Raw genomic sequence first — 20,865 nt, forward strand, 5'->3', positions numbered from 1 at the left:
TCTAGACAGGTTTTTTGGGGTGTGTGTGTGTGTGTGTGTGTGTACGCTTTGCTGTTCTGGAACTAGCTTTGTAGATGAGCCTGGCCTTAAACTCATAGAGATCCACCTGCCTCTGCCTCCTGAGTGCTGGGATTAAAGGCATATACCACCACCAACTTTTTTTTTTTTTCCTTCAGAGCTGGGGACCCAACCCAGGGCCTTGCGCTTGCTAGGCAAGCGCTCTACTACTGAGCTAAATCCCCAACCCCCCACACAACTTTTATTACTGTTTTTTATTGTGTGTTTTTGTGTACAGAAATAGCTCGGTAGAGGATGTGGGAGCCCTGGAGCTATTAGGGTTGTGACCTTCCCTATGTGGATGCTGGGAATCAAACTTGGGTCTTCTGCAAGAATAGTATGTGCTTGGAAGTGCTGAGCCATCTTTCCAGCCCCAGGGTGCTGTTTGACAACTACACTAGGATCATACTATGTTCCAAACGCACAGGACATTTTGTGCCTGGTTGTGCCTCAGACCTTGTAGATTTGTCCAGTGGAATTTTCAGATGAGCATTTTTTAAGAGTCAAGGTTGCCTGGGCTGGTCCCAAACTCTAGTATTCTTGCCTCAGCCTCCTGAGTAGCTGCCACTCTAGAAGCATAGGCAGTGGCATCTAGTTTGATGAGTGCTCTGGAAGAGTGGCAAATACTTCATCTTGTACTTGGAGCCTCATTTCAGGTGGGAGTCTCAGTCTGCTCTCTCAAAGAGCTGCGAGTAGAGCTGTCATTGAAGAAAATGTAGTTTCCCTTAGACCCAGCTCATCAGGGTTCTCAGCATCCTCTGCTCTAGTTCAGAATCACATTCTACTGTGTTCATCCTGGAGGAGAGGCTCTTCTGGCCGGCTGGTCTGAAGCACCTTTCTCCCTGATCAAGTGAACGGTTTGCTGAACATGCCCGTGCTATGTGGGCGGTACCCTCCCAAGTGCTGTCACAAAACGATGGGCAAGTGCTGCATACAACCTTGCACCAGAGCAACCTCTGCTCAACAGGTAGGTGATCTGAGACGGACCCTGACGTGGACTCGAGTGAACTTTCAGGACTGCATCACATTTAGCCATCCTTTGGCTTTCCTCCTCCCCAGTAAACCGTGGCTCTTTGCTACGCCACTGTGTTTTGCGCCCCAGTCCTTGCAGGGCATTCCCGCCATCTAGCCGGCGGTAGAGCAGCCGTCCCCGCCCCTGCAGCAGGCCCCGGCCACGCCTCCGCAGCGGCCGCTTTACGGCGGAGGCCGCGCCGCGCCGTGGGCGGCCGTAAAGCCTGGAGGCGGCACCGCCCCTCAAGGCTGAGCTCTGGCCCTGCGCCCGCAGGATGGCGGGCTCTTCCTCGCGCGTGCACTATCTGTCGGACTTCTGCTGCCCGCTCGGAGGCCGAGCGGCGGGGAAGCCCCATGTGCTGCGACATGACGCGGAGGTCTTTCTGTCCACCGGGCGCGAGTTCGTCTATGTGTATGACCAGGAGGGCGGGCTGCTGACGGTGAGCGGCGGGCGGGCGGGCGGCGCCGTTCCGAGGTGAGCCGGGGCCGCGTGTGCCCTCGCCTGACCTCGCTCTCCTGGCGCCCAGGCGGTGTACCAGTTTCCCGACCAGGTGTGGCACCTGCAGCTCCTGGCCACCCGCAGGGCACTCTACGTCCTGTGTGCCCGGACTGGCATCTACTGCCTGTCGTTGGACTCACTGGACAGGTGAGGGGGCGTGGCCCCACGCGGTCCGGCCAGTGCACAAGTCGGGTCCCCAGGGAGGCCTGCTTTCATTTCCTCCTTTGAGCCTTGCGCGGTTTGCCCCAATAGTAGTCTTTTTGACGGCCACTGACAACACGCCATGATCGGAGGCAGGGGACTGCGGTCTCGGCCATCGGTTCCTGCACTTGGAACCCTCCAATACCTGTGCATATGCAGGCGTGGCAGTAGTATCTACTTCCATGAAGTTCTAAGCTGTTGAGGCTCAGTGAAGTCTGCAGCCAGGAGTACCACTGTCGTTGCCCTCAGGTGTCCGACAAGACCTCTTAGAAATGGGTCTCAGAAGGAGGTGGTTGGCCACAGGCTTTTGCTAGAACTCACAGTCCAGATGCAGCCTTGGGAATAATTCCCACACTGATGAGCTTTGTCTGCAGAGATATGTTTCTGGCTGATCCATGTGTCGAGTGGGGTGTGTGTGTGTGTGTGTGTGTGTGTGTGTGTGTGTGTGTGTGTGTGTGACTTGCTGAATGGCCTGTGGTAGCACCTGCCTAGCCTACTCAGAGCAAGTCAGGTTATAGTTGAACAGGATGTGAGTCTACCCCCACCCAATACTGACTGCGGTTCCATTGTTCCTGAAGGTCTGGGAGCCAGGCCTGTGAGGACAAAGAGGATGAGACTCACCCTTACCCTGTGATCCATGTGGACCCAGATGCCTGTGTCCTCCCTGATGCTGCCCTCTGTGCCTTCACTGTGCTGGACGATGTTCTGGTCACCCTGGCACAGGGCCCCACCCAGTGGAAGATGCAACTCTTTGAGTCTCCCCGTGCAGGGGAGGAGCCTCGGCCTGGAGGCCAGGTCGGTGAGGTGCAGCTGTCCACCTGCACCCCTCCAGGTGGGGTGCCGGGGGAGCCTACAGCCCCCTGCTTCCTGCCAGTACTGTGCTGTGTGTTCCCACCAGACTCCAGGGCACCTCATGGTCACCCCCAGGGCTGTGGGTGCTTCATGCTAGAGGAGGCTCTCTTTGGTCTACTCTTTGGAGTTGATGCCACTCTCCTGCAGTCCCCTGTGGTCCTCTGCGGTCTCCCTGATGGCCAGCTTTGTTGTGTGGCCCTGAAGGCTCTGGTTACTTCTGAGTTAGCCCCTGGTGACCCAAAGGTCCTGGTCAAGATCCTCCACCACCTAGAGGAGCCTGTGATCTTCATTGGGGCTTTGAGGGCAGAGCCACAGGAGGAGGATGAGGAGGAGGAAGCAGTAAGAGAGCTGCTGCCTGGCGAGAATGTGCACTCTGACTGCCTAGTAGCCCTTGGTCACCAGGGCCGGACACTGGCCATCAGGGCCAGCTGGAGCGAGTCAGGGAATCTGGTGCCAGAGCTTCGTGAGTATTACCTCCCGGGGCCTGTGCTCTGTGCCGCCTGTGGCAGGGATGGCCACATGTACCACAGCACCCCCTCAGACCTCTGTGTGGTAGACCTGACTCGGAGAGACGGTACTTGGAACCCTGAGAAGCCAGACGGGGCCATAGGAAGCCTGCCCTCCACGCTGTGCCCAGCCAGCTTGAACATCTGCAGCGCCCTTGCTCTGTGTGTGACAGCAAGGGCACCTACAGGTATGAGCTACCGTCGGATGTCACAGAGTCATGGGGCAGGCTCCTCCTTGACAGTGTCTTCCCTAAGCTGTCCTTCCTCCCTGCCTCTTTGTTTGGTGCAGCTTTTGCTAAGCCAGCAGGTGCAGGCTTTCCTTCTCAGGCTCAGCACAGCCCAGACGTTCACTCACTCCTGCCTTGGGGTCAAGGGACCTCTGGTGTGTGTGTCCCTCCCCGGAATTGAGCGTCACAAACATGTGGCTTGTGGGGTTGATTTAAGAGCATCTCCCATAGCAGCTCTCAAATCGGGTCAGGCCAAACCCCCGTGTGTCCTCTGAGAGCTGGATGAACCTGCTTTAGCTGCTGTGTGGCCTGTTTATGAGCCATTCAGAGGATGTCTCAGAGCTCTCTAAGGAAGCTTCAGCTAGGTTTGCCTGACTGGCATGAGAGGAAGACATCACACACACACACACACACACACACACACACACACACACACACACACACACACAGTGTCTTCCTTTAAGATCAACTAAGAGTATATTAAAGCCTGCTCTAGAAAACATTTAACAGGAGAAAGAGAAAAAAAAAATGCTTCAAAGAAAAGACCTAAACCACTTGAGGTGAGGGGGTGTAGCCTGAGACTAGGCTCCCTATGAACTGACTTCCAGCTATTAAACTGCCTACCTCAAGGTTTATGTTAAGAGCTGTGTTGGGATAGGGAAGCAAGTAGACCCTTGAGGGGCAGAACAGGAGGATATGGTAGAGAAGCTAGAGTCTGAGGTGAGCAGAGCTCAGCCTCTAGGGCACGTTCCTTTGGAAGGCTCAGCAGCTCTGCTCTGTGTGGCCTGTTGAAGGCTGTGACACGTTTGAATGATTGGCACCATACAGTGACCTTGTTTGACCCCTCTTCCCTATCTGTGTGGACCAATTGCCACCATGGCATCACATCTGTGGTATATCATCTTGTGTATACACTTCAAAATGCAGATAGAGATCAGCGGTCCCCATCTCTGTCTAGACCCTTGGTGCGGGCTTCCCAGGTCTCCCCTCGCTTCCTGCCTTGGTCCTCTGCCAACTCTTTTTCTGGAGCCCAGAGCAAATAGCACCAAGTTTATGATTGGTGCTGTGTGTGTCGGTCATCAGGTGGCACCGAGCTCCTGGTCCTGTCTTCTAAAGGACGCCTGATCACCTGCAGTCTGGACTTGAACCCTGAGGCGCCTGTGCCTGCCAAGATGGCTGTGGCAAATGCAGGCCAGAAAATTAAGGAGCTGCTCCTGGACATCGGCGATGTCTCTGAAAGGTGAGCTGCAGGCTCCAGCTCAGAGCTTGTGCCCTGTCCTTAGGGGTCAGCATCCTGTGTGGAGCTGACCCAGGCTAGGGAGGTTTGGGGTAACAACCATCTGTGTGGCTGTCTCCATCAGGGGCCAAAAAAGTCTGCACACAAACCCTCAGAAGACAAGAGACCCCTTTCTTCCCTCTGACAGGGCCCAAGAGTCTTCTAAATACCAATCCCTTGCCTGCTTCTGTGGACCTTCCTTAGAGGCCAGTGGGACCTGCAAAGCTTCCAGCACCAGACGAAGGAGCACGTCTTTCCCTGGCCACCTTCAGTGCTAATCCCTCTTGTTCCTTGTGACTTTGGGCTTTATGGCCTTGTGACTCAAGAATATTCCCACAAGGCCTAGCACCTACTGTCACTGTGGAGTGTTGCAAAAGGAAAAGGGGGCCAATTGGGAACACGCGAGGTGATCTTTGGGGGTAGCTCATCCCTACTAGTCCTAGGCCGGTTCAGCATCTCCATCCTGCCCTGCCTTGTATAGCCAAGACTAAAGATCAGGTCAAGCAACCTAGAGTCTCCTCCAAAGGATTCCACAGTCAGGACAGAGGAAGACGTACTCCTTGGGCCCGGGAGCAGCCTGCATCCTCAGAGGGCTAGTGCTTGAATCACAATCTGGTCCCTTTCCTCCAGGGAGTCCACAGACATGGCTCCCTCTGCAGGGATCTCTCTCTCTCCCCTGGGCATCATGACTGTTCTTTGCAGGGTGTCCTTTCTGAAGAAAGCTGTTGACCAGCGCAACAAGGCCATAACAAGTCTCAATGAGGCCATGAATGTGAGCTGTGCCCTGCTGTCCAGCCAGGAGGGCGACCGGCCCATCTCGTGTACCATCACCACCTCCTGGAGCCGCCTGGAGCTACGAGACATGCTGATGGCCACCTGCACACTGGACAATAGCAGCAGCTTCAGCCTGGACCAGGGCTGGACCTTGTGTATTCAGGTGCTGACTAGTTCCTCTGCCTTAGACCTGGATGGGACTGGTTCAGCTTTCACCTACACCATTCCAGTGGACAGGCTGGGCCCAGGCAGCCGGCGGGAAGTGACGTTGCCCCTGGGCCCTAGTGAGAGCGGTGTGCTCGACCTGCCTGTGACCATGTCCTGCTGGCTCTTCTATAGCCTCAGAGAGGTGATAGGTGAGGCCCTTGCCCCCTCAGACCCTCTAGAGGTCCCCTACCTGGAGAAGCTCCCTCTCAACCTTCCTAAGCAAGAGGGTGTCTGCCTGCCCCTGTGTAAGCGCACAGTGGACATGCTTCAGTGCCTGCGCTTTCCTGGCGTGGCCTCATACCCTGCCCAGGCCCCCGGTGTGCCTGGCCCTGCCTGCGATCCTGTGGAAACTTTCCTGAAGACCTGCCAAGTCCCTGGCAGCGAGCCCACTGGTGCCGCCTCCCTACGGGCCAAGTACCTGCCTCCGTCCACAGCCTCCATCAGGGTGTCTGCAGGCCTTCTCAGAGCTGCCCTGGAAGACGGTCACTCAGGTTGGTGGCACAACTGGCTTCAGGGCCCTGCAGCCTGTCGAACTAGGGTGTCCCTTTCTCTCCCCGTGGCTCCTATGAGTCCCACTGCATCCAAACTGCTGTTGAATCGTGTCCTATTGCCCCATCATGGTTGTTTGTGTGTCTGTGACGTGGCACAACCTAAGCAGAGGCAGATGTCACCAGAGAGCAGCTTGGTAAGCTCTCACACACAGTGCACCTTGGGGTCTCCAGACCAAATGCTGGTCTGTCTGAATTCTGTCACAGCACTGGGCCTGGCTTTCGCTCCCACCGTGTGGAGTCATCTGCATTGGGGCTGCATCTGTGGCCAAAGTGTCCTGGTCGTCCGTACCTCTGTCCTGCTCCCAATGAATGTCAGGTTGCATGTCTGGTTTCAGTCTGTCCTGGAGAGAGCTGCAACGGTCTTGCACAGCATTTCCGTCTGTGTACCACAGTTTAGCCAGGACCTTGCCGTGCGTGTGGCTCATAGGACTACCAGAGTCCTGGGTCCATGATTTCCTGACAGTCCCTACTCCTCCCTGCCTCTTGTGTAGCTTGCCTGGCTTTCTACTATGAGCATTTGGGACACTTAGGTGGCACTGGAAAAGGAACATTTGGCGGAAGCCACACAGGTGCCTAAGCTCCAGCAGGTGCCTCTCTCTCTTCCAGGCTTCCACCTGTGCAGTGCTACCCTGTGCTGGCTCCTTGCCGAGAATGCCGCTGTGGATGTCCTGAGGGCCCAGGCACTGTCTTCTGTCCAGGGAATAGCCCCAGATGGGACGGATGTCAACCTCATCGTGCATGAGGTAAGCAGAGGCTACTTGTCTGTTCTTGGTGAGACAGACCTCAGGGCTCACTGTCCTCAGTGGGTCCCTGGACCATTGCTTATGAAGAGTTACTTTAACTGGCCTATCAGTCTGGTCAAGATTGTGTCCCAGGGAGAACCAGCCCTGTCTAACCCTATCCATCATGTGTTCTGTTTCTGTGCACTGCTAGGGTCACATTGTCAGTGGACAATGAATGCAGTAACCTCCTCAAGCTAGTAAGAGCTAGCTGTTGGGCCACCAAGGACGATGCGCCCCCCCTTTCAAGTGATGAGACAATACAACGCGTGCGCGCGCGCGTGTGTGCGTGGGCACACACACACACACACACACGGGCACACACACACACACACACACACACACACACACACCCCAGACTTTTACATCTTCCTGTCAGAGACTCTTGGAGACTAGCCCTGTCTGCTAAGAGCTGTGGGCCTCCACTCCAGAGCTCAGGCCGTGTCCTCCAAGCCCCATTGGCCACTGTACTTCCCCTTCAAGCCAGGCTCTGGCCAGCTTCTAAACCAGACAGTTCGTAGGCCAAGAGTAGGAACTGGCAGTAGTTACGGTCAGTGGACAGCATCTGTGCTGGTAGCCACACGGAAAAACTGTTGGTTGCTGAGGCCTTTCTACAATCCCCAAGTTCTGGGTCTCATGCCACTGTGTGAAGAGAAATCCATGGCTACCCAGCCTGTAGTCAGCACAGTAAGGACCTCCTGGAAGGGGCCAAGATGCCCACAGACGGGCTCAGCTCCCTGTGTCAGGACCTCACTCCCTGGCATGGAGCCCAATACGGCTTGGGTTTTGATAAGGCTCAGAATGAGGCAGGTCCTACAGGATTGTCCCCTGCAGACAGGTTTCTTGCCATTGTTCCTCTAGTCTGCTCACCTTTGAAAAGTAAAGAACAGGGTTGGGGATTTAGCTCAGTGGTAGAGCACTTGCCTAGCAAGCGCAAGGCCCTGGGTTCGGTCCCCAGCTCCGGGGGGGGGAAAAAAAAAAAAGTAAAGAACAGCCCAGACCATGTTGCAGCCACTCAAGGCCTTATATGTTGCAGGTAGCTGTGACTGATTTGAGCCCTGCAGGGCCCATCCAGGCTGTGGAGATCCAAGTAGAGAGCTCCTCTCTGGCCAACATGTGCAGGGCGCACCATGCCATCATCAGACGAATAAAGGTACCACAGCCAGCGGGGGTGGGGAGTTCTGGAGGGAGGCTCTGAAGGCTACAATCTAGGTTTCCTCTGTGGACCCATGTGGCTGTGGGCAGCATGGTACGTTGCCATGTGAGCCGTCACAGCAAACAAGACCCTCCCCTGCAGGTGTTCTGTCAGCCCCTGTGTCACCCACGTTCAGAAATGTCTGCATCCGTGTGTCTGATAAGTTTCTAGTCATTGCTTGTCATGCTGGGTCTGAACCCCAGGAATGGATTTCAGACCAATGTGCCTGAGCTATGAGGAGGGAACAGCCAGGGAAGTCACCATCACAGAGAAGCTACTTTAAGCACTGTGCCTCTGGCCTACTCAGACGAAGAGCTTCCCCTGGTGCTCAGGTGGCCCAGCCCCAAGGCCAGGTGACCCTCCACCCGACCTCACCTTGGAGCTTGACCCTGTGTGCTCTAGTACTGCTCGCCCTAAGAGTCAGGAGCTGATAGCTGACAACTCTGTGAATGGAGCCCAGGTTGGAGGTGCTAGTGGTTTCAGAGGTGGAAGGCCAGCCCATATGTTCTCCTGGCACTTGGCTCCCAGTCGTGACATCACCCCATGAAGGGAGTGACAGGCCATAACCCAGCTGTGGGCTTCACGTGTCCGAGAGTTCAGTCTCTGAGGTGTGGACTAACAGGAGTCTCCAAAGCAGTGGTGCCTCTAGGGACCTGTGGCCTTTGCTCAAATGTCCTGTTATAAGGACACAGCCTCATAGGAGTAAGGCCACCCTAGTGACTTTAACTTGGTCATCCTCAAAGACCCCATTTCAAAAAAGCTGTATCAGGGGACCTAAGGTTAGAGTTCATGTGTGATCTCAAGGGGACACAGTTGATCCTTGATAAGAATCACATGGTACAGGTGCCCTTGGGTTAGCATTCAGGGCACTGCAGCCACACACCTCCATGGTTGAAGAACAGGACTCTGCCCACAGCTGATAGGGTCTTGTGGGGATGTTAGCTTCCCTATAGACAACACTCTCCCGAACACTGGGTGGATATTTGGCTTAGACAGGTCTCCCCCAGGAGACTTTGCTCTTGTCTGAAAAGGCCACTGGGCCCTCACCCTTCAGACCTCATAGCATCCAGCAAGTTAGGCTGCCTTCAGAGAGCAGGAGTGAGTGCCCAGCACTAAGTGAGCCTGCATAGGTGTGCTAGTGCACACCTCTAACCCCAGCACTCGGGAGGCAGAGGCACACAGATCTCTGTGAGTTCGAGACCAGAATGGTCTAAAAGGTGAGTCCCAGGACAGCCAGGGCTACACAGAGACCCTGCCTCAAACAAACAAACAAGCAAGCAAACCAAGAAAAAGCCTCTTTAGTCAGCCCTAGTGGTGCATCCCAAGTCCCAGAATTTGTTAGGTTGTAGGAGGAGAATCAGGAACTCAGGGCCAGCCTGGGCAAGCTTGAGGCTAACCTGGGCCTGACTTAGACTCCAGAAATGCCTTAATTATGGTCAGGTGGGCACTCCTGCTGCTCTGAGGAAAGTCCTGGTGAACAGGGTGGCAGACACTAGTGGGTGGATGAGTGGGTTCTCCACAGGAGTCAGGGTCAGCTGAGCAGAAAAGCCAAGAGACAGATAAGAAGAGATCACTGTGCTCTGAGGAGCATGAGGACCCTACCCTCTAGACTCGGGCACCTGTTAGCTGGACAGTGGGAAGCGCGTGTGCACACACACACACACACACGCATACACACCCACCCCTTATGTCCTCCAGACGATGGTCACAGAGCAAGCAGCCCAAGGCTCCAGCCCACCTGACCTCCGTATGCAGTATCTACAGCAGATCCATGCCAACCACCAGGTAAGCCCCAGTGCCTGGGTTTAAGGAGTGCCCCCAGATGGCATGTAGGGGAGACTACTCAGTGGACACCAGCATGGATCAGAACGTATAGGGTCATGTCCGTTTGCCTGGCCATACCCATGTGTGGCTGTGTGCTGCGTATTTAAGGCCGTGTGACCCAGTGCTCCTTTTTGGACTACCCACTCCTCCCTAGTAGATGTTCCTAAGTGGGGCATGGGGCCGAGCTTTCTGCCTGCCCACAGGAACTGCTCCGTGAAGTGCAAACCCTGCGTGATCAGCTGTGCACTGAAGACGAAGTGAGTTCCTGCTCCACAGCCCAGAAGCTCCTGCAGATTTACAAGCAGCTGCGTAACCCTAGCCTTGTCCTGTTGTGACCAGGTAGGTCTGGGTCCTCTGTCCACACTCCCTCTAGTATGCTGCTGACCTCCGGGGTGACCCAGAATGGAAAAGGTTACCCTTTGGTTCCCTGACTAGGGCAGCTGCGCCTCCTGGCTAGTCAGGAAGGCAGGAAAAAGGGCGTGGGAGGTGAAGCAGCTTCAGGCATGTCTGAACCCACCAGGCTTTAGTACCTCATGCCTTCCTCCTTCCTGACAGCTGCTGGCCAGCTCCACGTCACTGCGGGACACACTGGGGGCTTGCCTGGCAGTACCCCTCAACTGTAACCTCTGCACCCCTGATGAGAATTGTCGTCACCCAAGTACTCAGGCCATGGAGACACAGGGTTTCTGGAATCCAGACTTCCAAGTTTGGGACGGTTCTGCTGCTGACCCCAGCACACCCCAGGAGCGCTTGCTGCCTCTCTGAGGCCACCAGGGGGCAGAGTGCTCACTTCACTGCAACCAAAGCACAAAGACCTTGGGAGGGCTCCCATTGATGCCAGTGGGAGGGCTGCCTCCAGCACTGTGCTGCTCTTCAGCCCCACATCCCAGCCTCCTCCTTCAGCCGGGCCCTGCCCTGCCCTGCTGCTGGTGCTGTCGTTACCGTGGGAGGGGAGCGTGTCTGCAGAGCTCTGCCTGCTCCTGTTGTCTGTCTGTGAGGTGCTGTGCTGACAAGCTGCCTTTCTGTGAAGCTCCAGGTGTCCACTGAGGTTGACTCACTTCTGCCCTCCGCCTTTTCTGTTGAGCGAGCTCTGTGCAGTTGGGTGGATAACCCTTCCCAGGTCCCCTTTGCCCACTGACGGAAGGACAGTCCTCAGTGCCCAGGCGCCCTCCACCAAGGCTTCTGTGGCTATTTGGGGCCAAAGGTCTGCCCTCTGAGGTCTGGCCAGACGGAGGCCACTGGCTCCTGCCACCCTCACCTCACAGGGCATTTACATGGGAGTCTGTCCATCCTACAGGACAAAGTTCTCCATAAAGGAAGTTAGGAAGTGGAATAGGCCCACTGTAGACACCACCTTGAGTCGATACGAGGTCGGCTTTTGTAACAAGGTGCTTGTTCCCAGGGTTGCCAGCTCACTTGGCCCTGATGGCCTGCTAAGAGCCTGGCCACAGCTTGTCCCCAAGGCCACTCTTCAGTGGGAACCCCGGCTCCTTTGTGAACTGCCCTCTCAACAAGTTAGGGTGGGTCAAGCCACAGGGTATAAAGCCTTGGAAAAAGGAGGTGTCTGCTAGGCTGTACTGGCTTCAGTCTCTGTCAGAGTTGACATTTTCTAGTGTCCCCTACTTGCTGTTATGCCCTACAGAGATCGAGAGGCTCCTCCTCAGCCCGAACTTGAGCAGGTCTCAGGATCGGAAGTGTGTGACCTCAGGGACTGGTGCTGACGATGTCCCACCTCCTCAGCCTCACTAGGCACCTGGACACACGCCTGCATCTGCACCTGGACACACACACGCCCACATCTGATCTTTGGCTGTTGTCCTCAGCACTGGCTGAAAGTAGAGTCCACACCAGTCTTGGGTGGCTGCCAGAGTAGAAGAAATACTGGTCTTAGCTGGAGAGTCACACCTGAAGTGTCATGGTGGATTAAGAGTCACCCTTAATCCAGCTGGGACCCCAGTCTTGTTCAACACCTGTGTGATGTCCCGGGACACACCAGGTATGCCTGACATCAGGAACACTGCAGGCCACGGACCACTGGGGCTCGCAGACAAGATTCTGAGACTTGGCGCACTCAGGGTGGCTGCTAAGGTCAACTCCAAGAGTCAGTAGGCTATTCCCTGACATGTGTCCCCGGTCCCTTGGTAAGCCACGGGCGGTCCTAACGGTGAGGGTGCGTGTCTGGCCATCATTTCCTTCCCATCATGTTTTCCTGTCTTCCCTCCTTGCTCCGACACACGCACTGGCTCTGACGTCCTTGGCTTAGGCTTATGACTCTCCGTGCGTCTCCTTTGCCCTCAGGCGTGGACTCACTGGAGAGGACTTCGAGCCCCGAGTCAGCCAAGGTTAGAGGGGCCTTCCTCAGTCTCTGACCCTAAGCCTAGCAACTGCTGGGACAAGGGGGTCGAGGGGATAGAGGCAGCCCCCACCTCTAGCCATGGCCCTTGCCCTGAGGTTTTTACACCATGAGAGGGAGAGGTTTGCACAGAGGGGCAAGGGCTTTCCCAGGGGCAGAGCTATAGTGCTATGCAGAGGGGACTTACGTCTCCAAGTGCACCTTCCCACTACCAACCTGGGCAGCTTGAGCCCACAGCAACTCTGCAACAAAGGTTTAATGCTGGGTAGGTTGGCTCTGGGGCTGACCCCCTGTGAGTCCTCAATATTCCCAGAGAGCTTCCCCCGTAGGCAGGTCCGCGTCAGCACGCAGCAGCCCTGAGGCACCTCCACGCAGGTACTTGCCACTGAGGGCACGGATGGCCAAACGGCCACGCTCTCGGAACTCGAAGAGGAAATCCTCCGCCAAGTCACCATCGCTGCACACACTTCCATGGCTCCCAGTGTACCAGAACCCACCTCCACGGCCTGGGGGCGAGGCTGGAGGTCAGCAGGGCCCACGCACAGCAAGCCTCCCTCCCAGAGCCCCCTACACTTTCCTTTCCCGCACCTCTGATTTGATAGGCGCCATCCCTGAAGCTCAGGTGGAAGACATCGTAGGTGGAGCGGTTGGTGTCCAGCTGGTTGGAGCCTCGGCGGTGGCACACAAAGCCATCCAGGCCACGGAGCACCAGGATGGGTCGGTTGATGAGTTTGAGGATGAATAACTCGTCCTCACCTGTAGGAGAGGGTGCTGTGGACTGACCACTCCTGCCCCTACCTGTCCTTTTCGGGCCATGGACTTGAGGTCCCAGGTATGCCACTATGGCAAAGAGGTGCCCAAGGTTCCCCAAAGACAGGAAAGGAAAAGACACCCAGAGATCTGACACCTTCCCGGACGGACCAAGTGGAACGGGACCTCAGGTACACTGACCCAAGATGGAGAACTGCCCCATCTTACAGAGGGCAGGGAATGCTCACCCACAAAGTCACTGATAGCAGCCAGCTGCCCATTCTTCTTCATGCACACATAACGCCCATTGCTGGCTTTAAGTGCCACCCGCCGGCCATGCCATTCTATTTCAAACATGGTGTTGGCAGAACTGTGGGGAAGGGGGAGATCTCAGAGAGGTGCAGAGTTTGGCCTCCCTAATCCTTGGGTTCAGGGTCCTCCACAGAAGTACCCATTACCAGTAGGGTCGACTCCCCCACCCCACTGAGCATTCTTTGCTGGTTGGGTTGCCATTCTCACAGCTGAGGCTGTGCTCCGGGTCCCGCTGGAGATGATGACCAAAGTAGCAGCGGCCACCAGGTGTGGTGGCACAAACTTTTAATCCCAGCAGAAGTGGATCTCTGGGTTGGAGGCTTAAGTTCCAAGCCATCCAAGGCCACATAGTGTGGGCCCTGTCTCTCAAAAACCAAACAAGCAAAAAAAAAAAAAAACCAAAAAGGTAATGGTGGTGGGGTTGATGTGCCGGTCATGGTTGTTAGGGTGATGGTGATGAAGGTGACAGAGACAAGGACAGGTGCACTCACACTTGCGTGGCTGTGGCCTGAATGCCCCCGTGAGTGACCAAGGTCCAGTAGCCCCCAGTGCTGGAATAGAAAGTACACTTCTTTGTCTCCTGGTCGAATTGCATTAGGAATGTCTCATGGTCCAGTTCTTCATCCTGATTGGCTGAGACATTGATTCCTGGAGGGAGGGAGAAGACAGACAGTGAAGCTCCTCACACCTCTCCTGGGAGGCCAGAGATGGGGAAGCTTTGGATACATGAAGCCTGAGGGAGTCTCAGCTGGCACTCTCTCCTCTAGACTGACTCCATCTGTCAGAGGCTGCTCCAAGGCCACCAGGTACCAGTGCACCTCACACATGACCTCTAAGGATGGATTCTTAACCCAGCTCTTCCCACACTCCCTGAGATGGCACCTTTCGTGCTGGCAAATCCCCATTCTGCTAATCAGCAAGTAATCTGCTTGTTCCTGCTCTCCCAACTCAGGATTTACAGCGGTTTATTTATAGTTCACCCCTAGGCCTGCCAGGTGGGGTCTCTGACCTTCCCACGGAGGTGACCTGGACCATAGCCAGTGTCCAGTAACCAGCCCACCACACATACACTCTAGTCTCTGGGGAAGGCAGGAGGGTGCCCAGGGCTGGTGCTGCTGTAATGGGGACAGACAGGACAACTGTGCTGTGGCCTGGCTCAGCATGCAAGCCCTGAACAACCTCAGGAATGTCCCATAAGCTCGGGCTCCCTCCAACGAACTGCATCAGTTTCTATGGCAACTGGTTATTCTTGAATAGTGTGGCTGGTAGAGCCCTCAAGATCCCCAGGGGCTCAAGGTGTAACAATAGGAGGTGGGGGACAAAGCTTGAAGCTGGGCCACATCTGATCCAACCTTGCAGGAGAGGGGAACAACCAAACAGTAGCCCCCTGGGGGGGGGGGAGGCTGAAGTGTGCTGCCTTTTCCTAGCTCCCAAAGGCCATGCCTGGGCCCCCTCACTCCCACACCCCCCCCAAGCCGAAGATCACTGCTCCCATGCAGAAGAGCAGCTGGCACAGCCTCAGGAAAGGGCTTACTCAGACCAGAGGAAGTCAGGTCCCCCCAACACTGGAGTTACAGGTGTTTGTGAGCTCCCTTGTGAGTGCTTGGAATTGAATGTAAGTCTTCTGGAAAAGCAGCCAGTGCTCTTAACCACTGAGCCATCCTTAAGACCCAGGCCCACCTCTGTTCATCATTGCAGCAACAAATACTAAATTGGGTGGTGGAACCAGGGGCAGCCCTCAGCTTTGTGTACTGTACTGGGCCACAGGGTGAGAAAACAATGGGATTCTGGGTGGTGTCTCACATGGATATATGCTATGGACAAGAAAAGTCACATCTCAGCAAAGATTCTTGCAGGGACAGAAGGCAGAACCAGGTCAGAGGACCTTAGTTGGGCATGCCAACTAGCACCATCCACTGACTTCACCTACATCTCCATCTCACACAGCACAGCTTCTGCCTCTGCAGACAGAGCGCCCGCATGCTCACCTGCTTATAGGGAACCGATCTGGCAATGGGAGGGGCCCAGAATCCAGAATGATCTGGACAGTGACTGACGAGGGGTAGCTTCTGGATGAGTGTGAGGTGTGTATGCTAGGATTCGGGAAAGGGGTTGAGTCGTCTGTTACTGGCGGAAACAAATGCTCACAGCTGAGCTGCATGTGAGCCCTACAGCACCAGTGAATGCAGAGACAGGCAGACGGCAGCAAAGAAACCCGGTTGTTCACAGGCAGCTCCTGGTTAGAAGACAAGTCTGGGGCTGTCTCTCCAGGTGACTGGACCAAAATGGGCTGCTACTCCACAGGGGCTGTGCTGGCCAGGACAAACACCCAAATCACCTCTCCAGCTTCCTTGAGCTGTGTGTCACTTCCACCCCAACACAAAGCCCTACCTGACACCAATCCTGAGGCCAGAACCACAGACATCATCAACCCCAGTGAAGGAAGCACAGTGTGCCTCTACTTCCACTGCCCTTATCAGGAGGGTCTCCCACCAAAGGGATGCAGTCACACACAGTGTGGTCAAGAGCTGGGCAGAGGCAGAGGCAGGCAAGCCTCTGGGTTGGAGTCCAGCCTGGTCTACTCAGAGCAAGTTCCAGAACAACCAGAGCCACACAGAGAAACCCTGTCTCAAAACAAAAAAAGGCTGAAAGAGGCCAGTTGTACAGCTCAGCAAGTTAAGGTGCTTGTCTAGTGATTCGAGATTGATCTCTGGACCCATGCAAAGGTGGAAGGGAAAAACTGACTCCACAGAGGTGTCCTTCGACCTCTACAAGTGTGCCGTGGCGAGTGTGTGCCCACATGTCACACACACGCTAATTTTTTTTCAAGACCAGGTCTTATCAGCTTGGGCTTTCCTGGAATTCATTGTGGCTGGTCTCAAACAGAGATCTGCCTGTCCTTGCCTTGCAAGTGCTGGGATTAAAGGTGTGCACCAGTGTCCCCAGCCAGTCATTATTGTTTATTATTATTTAAGAGACTGAACAGTGGGCTGCAGAGATGAGTCAGGGTTTAAGAGCACTGACTGCTCTTGCGGAAGACCTGAGTTTTGTTCCCAGCACCCTTACCAGGCAGGCTCCAGAGATGTCAATCAACACCCTCTTCTGACTTCTGCAGGCACCTGTACTCACATACCTGTACTCTTCACGCGCACGCACACACACGCGCACACACACACACACACACACACACACACACTTCCAGGAAGCACTCCATCAATGCTGCCCCAGCTAGATTGTCTAAGATCTGTGAACATTTTGTTCTTCCCCAGGCCAGGCAGTGTGGCTGGACCACAGGACTAGTAACTCCAATGCCATTACTGCCTCAGACTGACCTAAAGGCCATGATTGCAGATGCCAGGTTCTTCTGGCCTCCTTGGTGGGTGTTCTGACCATCTGGGTAGGACATAAGATGCCCAGGGAGACTGGACATCTGTGTACTACTACAGCAATGTCAGGACAGGCATGTAGGAGCTGCCCTTTCTCAGCAAGTGCTGATGTAAAGGGGTCTGAGTGAGCTCAGAGCACTCAGGCCAAGGTATATCTGGGCACCCAGAGCCCTAGATGGAAGCAACTGTTCCTTCTGGCCTGGGCCAGACTCTTGGCTTCTTCATAGGGCAGTAGGAACACTGTGTTTACCTCAGACTGCTCAGGTGTCACACAAGTGACCAGTGGCCAGGAGACAACAAAAAACAAGCCACACCCCAGAGGTAGAAATGGCACCTTCTCCTTAGAGGCACAGGTCCTATGCAAGGTTGCCTTAGCCATGTCTAACACTGAGGATAACAGTGAAGTCTCATTCCTGGGGGGGTCCCACAAGGTTCCCACTGGTTGAGCATATGATACTGCTATGTCTATGCCCTGCCCTCATCCCTCCCTTATTTCCCCCCAAAGATGAGAAAGTGGAGCGGCACAAGAGCAAAGGTGCCACCCAGCCTGCTTCCCACCCTCCCACTGCCCCCATATTCTGTCTTTGCCTCACTGTACCTCTCCAGCCTTAGAGACATGTGCAGTCTAGCAGGCACCACATTCGGCTGACATTCTCCAGATGTCCAGAGAGTGGTGACGACTCCTCTGAAGCCGTCATCCTCACACTGTGTGCAGAAACACCCATCTCCGAAGGAGAGCCCCACCAACCCAGCACGTGGCAGGTGTGTACACACATGCACATACAACACAGCATCAGCTGCCCTACCCTACCTTGCCTCACAGAGACGTAGCGGTGGTTGGCAGCTACCAGTACCACCTGTGGGTGACTCTGCTCCAGGTCGAAGAGTTCATCCTTGCCGGGCCTCGTGTTGCGGCCAGCCTTAAGCGTGCCGGCAGGCCCCACAGGTGCCAGGTATCGGCCGTCACAGTCCTTGAAGGCCAGCTTGCCTGCCTTGAACTCCAGTGTGTAGCAGGCATGGGCTTCAGGCTCCCAGACAAGGCGGCCATCACTTCGAAGGTAGCGGCTGTCATAAGACTTGAGGCAGTACCGCCTGCTCTGGAAAATGAGGGTGAGCAGTGCGTCCACACCCCACGGCATGTCACCATCTGCCGCCATCTCGTCCTCCTGAAGGCACAGGTGCACGTAGCGCCGGCGGCTCACACTCAGCAAGTGGGCCTGCGGGTGGATGGCCAGGTGCACGGTCCACAGCTCCGCCGGGGAGATGGCCGTAGCAAAGCAGGACAGTCGGTCCTCAACGCCACCAAAGAAGCGGCCGTGTGGCTCTGACTGCAGCACCCAGCGCCCGTCAGGCTGCGGCAAGACCAAGAAGCGACAGTCACGGCCCGGCTGATCCATCTCACAGGCCACGCGCCCATCTTCTTCTGCCGACAGGTAGCGGCCTAGGTGGCTGCTGCGAAACAGCACAGCGGTGCCCTGCCCCGGGTCAGGCTCCAGGACCCATATCTGCTTCCTCTTGAGGCTGACTGCGGAAGCGTTGACCTTGAAGCCAAAGCTCTCAGCCGTGAGGTAGCGGTCGGCATCGTTCACAAGGCCAAACTGGATCTTCAGCACCTGGTGCAAGCCGTTGGTTGGCATCTTTGAGACTAGCCACGTAGCTTCAGGGGTCCAGGGAGCTCTCTCTGAGTGTTCAGGGGGCCTGTAGCCCCCCCTGAGGCCCAGATCTGTTTATCTAGCCCTTGGCTCCCAAGCCTAGCCAGCAACATGGACACTCCCTGCCTCTGAGTTGCCTCCCTCTGTCTTGTGGCCTCGGCCACCCAGGCAGATCTTACATGGCCAGTAGGGAGCCGGGAGGGCGGGTGAGGGGGGCGGATCAGAAAGGAGCTTAGGAGCAGTAGCCACCTTGCCTTACCCCCAGCTTGGATTTCAGTGGCTCCTGGATAGCACCAAGTCCAGAGTTGATGCCCAGCAGGACAAGAGCAAGGTTGACCACCTCCTTGTCCTCACCCACGGCTACCTGGGCGCTATGCCCTCCATACTGTAGATCCCACAGCTCTCAGCCTCTCTCCTTGCTGCCCTATTGCTTCAGGGCCTCCCAGTACCCGGCTTAGACCCTGAGTCCAGCCCAGCTCTTTCCCAAGGTAGAGAAAGCAGCCCAGTGGAAAACTCACAGCAGGGTGGCAACCTGATCTGAACGCAGCCCTCCACCCTCAGTGGCCCGCCAGATCCTCTACAGGATCCAGTTACTGCTTCTCTGATTCCTGCCACCAGGAGCAAAATGGCCCCCGTAGCATGCAGCAGCATCCTGGCCTATCCCCCCGGCCACACAGTTCCTACCTTTTTGTGTGGCCCTGAGCTTGACACGTCTGCCCCAAGGCCGTGGGCTGGGGAGGCAGCAGTAAGGGCCAGCAGTGAAGCTGGGACACCTTGACCTGAGCAGGGATGGCAGTGTGGAGGCAGATACGCTGCTGTTCCTGGTGCCCTAGGTTTGGAAAGAGCAGCCTCACATGGTATGCTAGGGCAGCCAGGATGCTCACACCCGAGACTGCTCGGGCAGGAACACACCCGTGTAGCAGGCAAAGAATCAAGGTATATCAGGGATGCTGTGTTCCCTGCCATCTCTTGGGGCATGATGCTCTTCCCTTCTGTGTGGGGAGCTCAGGGCTGGGTGGTGCGGCTTAGGAGATGCTGGAAGCCAGCCACACCTGACCCCTGACCTCTTACCTCTGGGACCACCCGGCTGTACCCTCTCCATCCTGAGCCTGACAGGGAGCTTCCGCAGCCCTGCTCAGTTTTACCCTGCACCTGCCTCAGGGGACCAGAGCCAAGCAGGAAACCGGAGCTGTCCATCATGGGCCTGAGCCAGAATTGGTGTCTTCTTCCTCATAACAGTGTGCGACTGACCACAGGGGAAGGCCCTCCTGAGGGACAGTAACAGGAGGATGTGGACTGCTTCCAGTCATGGCCCCAGTCTTCTTTCCCTTGTCCCGTGCCCGTCATCCCTCAAGTGGCTATGGTAGGGGACTTGTACATGGCCAAACTGGCACAGAGGTCTACATTAAGGGAGAATGCAGAGGATGAGGTAGGTCCATCCAAGCATCTGAAGACGCTGAGGAAGTAGGAGGAACTTTCCCCAATAGAGGGCTCAGGGTAGGACCCATGACAGATTGTCACGTGCTAACCCTATTGCTGTCATCTTTCCCTGCAGGACAGCTTTATTCAAACTGTGACCCACGCACATGTATGAGGCCCCATCAGAAAGTGTAGTCAGGGGTTGGGGATTTAGCTCAGTGGTAGAGCGCTTGCCTAGGAAGCGCAAGGCCCTGGGTTGATCCCCAGCTCGAAAAAAAAAGAAAAAAAAAAAAAAAAAAAAAGAAAGTGTAGTCAGGCTGTGTGTCAAGTACTCCCTTAGAGATACAGTGGGGGGTGGGGGGTATGATGTCCGTGCAAAAGCCCCAGTTGCCAGGGTGGCGTCCATACTAAAAAGTGTTCCAAGCTTGGAGCAGCCCCTGTCAGGTCCCAAGGATCTGATTAGGTTGGTCTCTCAGGGGAGAGCCTGAGGGTCAGCTATGCCCATGGCTCCCTAACCCCATTTAGCCAGACTGCTTAAGAGCCCTGAGAGTCTAGTCCTTCTGATTGGCATAATGGCTTCATTAGCTTGACTGGTGCTGGCAGGGTTCACCGGCATCAGGTGCCTAGCAGGAGAAGGCCTGGCCGCCAGGCGCTAAGTGCCCTGGCTCTGGACAGGCTGTTGGAAATAGAGCCAGAGGTGTCGATGGCTACCCAGTTTTGGGACACTTCCCCACAACAGCCCCAGGTAGAACAGGGCTATTGACATTGGCAATGACATTTGCAATATGAGGGCCTGCTGGGCTTCAGGGTACGCCTTGGCAGGAGGCAGCTTTCCTGGGTCTCTCCACTGCAGTCTCCAAGCTGTGGCGCACCAGGGTCTTTCCCTTCCAGATCCCATCAGGAGCTCTACCACAGAATAGACGCTTCCCCTGTATGACGGGCATTTTGTCTGGTTCCTGTGTAACGAGCTGCAGCTCTGTGGAAAGTCGTAATACTGTAGACAGGTCTTCATACGGAGTGTTTGTGTGAAGGTT

General features: G+C 55.7%; 2 protein-coding genes and 1 long non-coding RNA gene across 4 annotated transcripts; 2 read left to right on the plus strand and 1 right to left on the minus strand.

Moving 5' to 3' along the window:
- The first annotated feature begins 1,167 nt into the window (after positions 1-1,167).
- Faap100 (FA core complex associated protein 100) lies at positions 1,168-11,518 on the plus strand. Its single transcript, XM_032912173.1, has 10 exons — positions 1,168-1,508; positions 1,596-1,714; positions 2,347-3,314; positions 4,437-4,593; positions 5,332-6,101; positions 6,768-6,904; positions 7,977-8,093; positions 9,834-9,920; positions 10,163-10,298; positions 10,515-11,518. The coding sequence occupies exons 1-9, from the start codon at positions 1,344-1,346 to the stop codon at positions 10,292-10,294; spliced, it is 2,652 nt and encodes an 883-aa protein (XP_032768064.1). The 5' UTR covers positions 1,168-1,343; the 3' UTR covers positions 10,295-10,298; positions 10,515-11,518.
- A 1,032-nt stretch (positions 11,519-12,550) lies between these two features.
- Positions 12,551-18,565, minus strand: Fscn2 (fascin actin-bundling protein 2, retinal). Of its 2 annotated transcripts, XM_032912172.1 has the most exons (6): positions 17,572-18,419; positions 13,866-14,022; positions 13,291-13,432; positions 13,151-13,152; positions 12,901-13,115; positions 12,551-12,818 (listed from the first exon to the last, which is right to left on the minus strand). In XM_032912172.1, exons 1-6 carry the CDS (start codon positions 18,395-18,397, stop codon positions 12,613-12,615), a joined length of 1,548 nt encoding a protein of 515 aa, XP_032768063.1. In that variant the 5' UTR covers positions 18,398-18,419; the 3' UTR covers positions 12,551-12,612. The 2 variants fall into 2 exon arrangements, with proteins under 2 accessions (XP_032768063.1, XP_032768062.1); XM_032912171.1 differs by lacking the exon at positions 13,151-13,152 and having other exon boundaries at positions 12,901-13,068; positions 13,311-13,432; positions 17,572-18,565.
- On the plus strand, positions 13,115-15,057 carry LOC116908787. Its single transcript, XR_004389025.1, has 2 exons — positions 13,115-13,253; positions 13,973-15,057. It is a non-coding gene; the product is annotated as an uncharacterized LOC116908787 (long non-coding RNA).
- Positions 18,566-20,865: the final 2,300 nt, after the last annotated feature.

Source organism: Rattus rattus, chromosome 9, assembly GCF_011064425.1.
Source record: "Rattus rattus isolate New Zealand chromosome 9, Rrattus_CSIRO_v1, whole genome shotgun sequence".
In the NCBI taxonomy this organism is placed as follows: domain Eukaryota; kingdom Metazoa; phylum Chordata; class Mammalia; order Rodentia; family Muridae; genus Rattus; species Rattus rattus.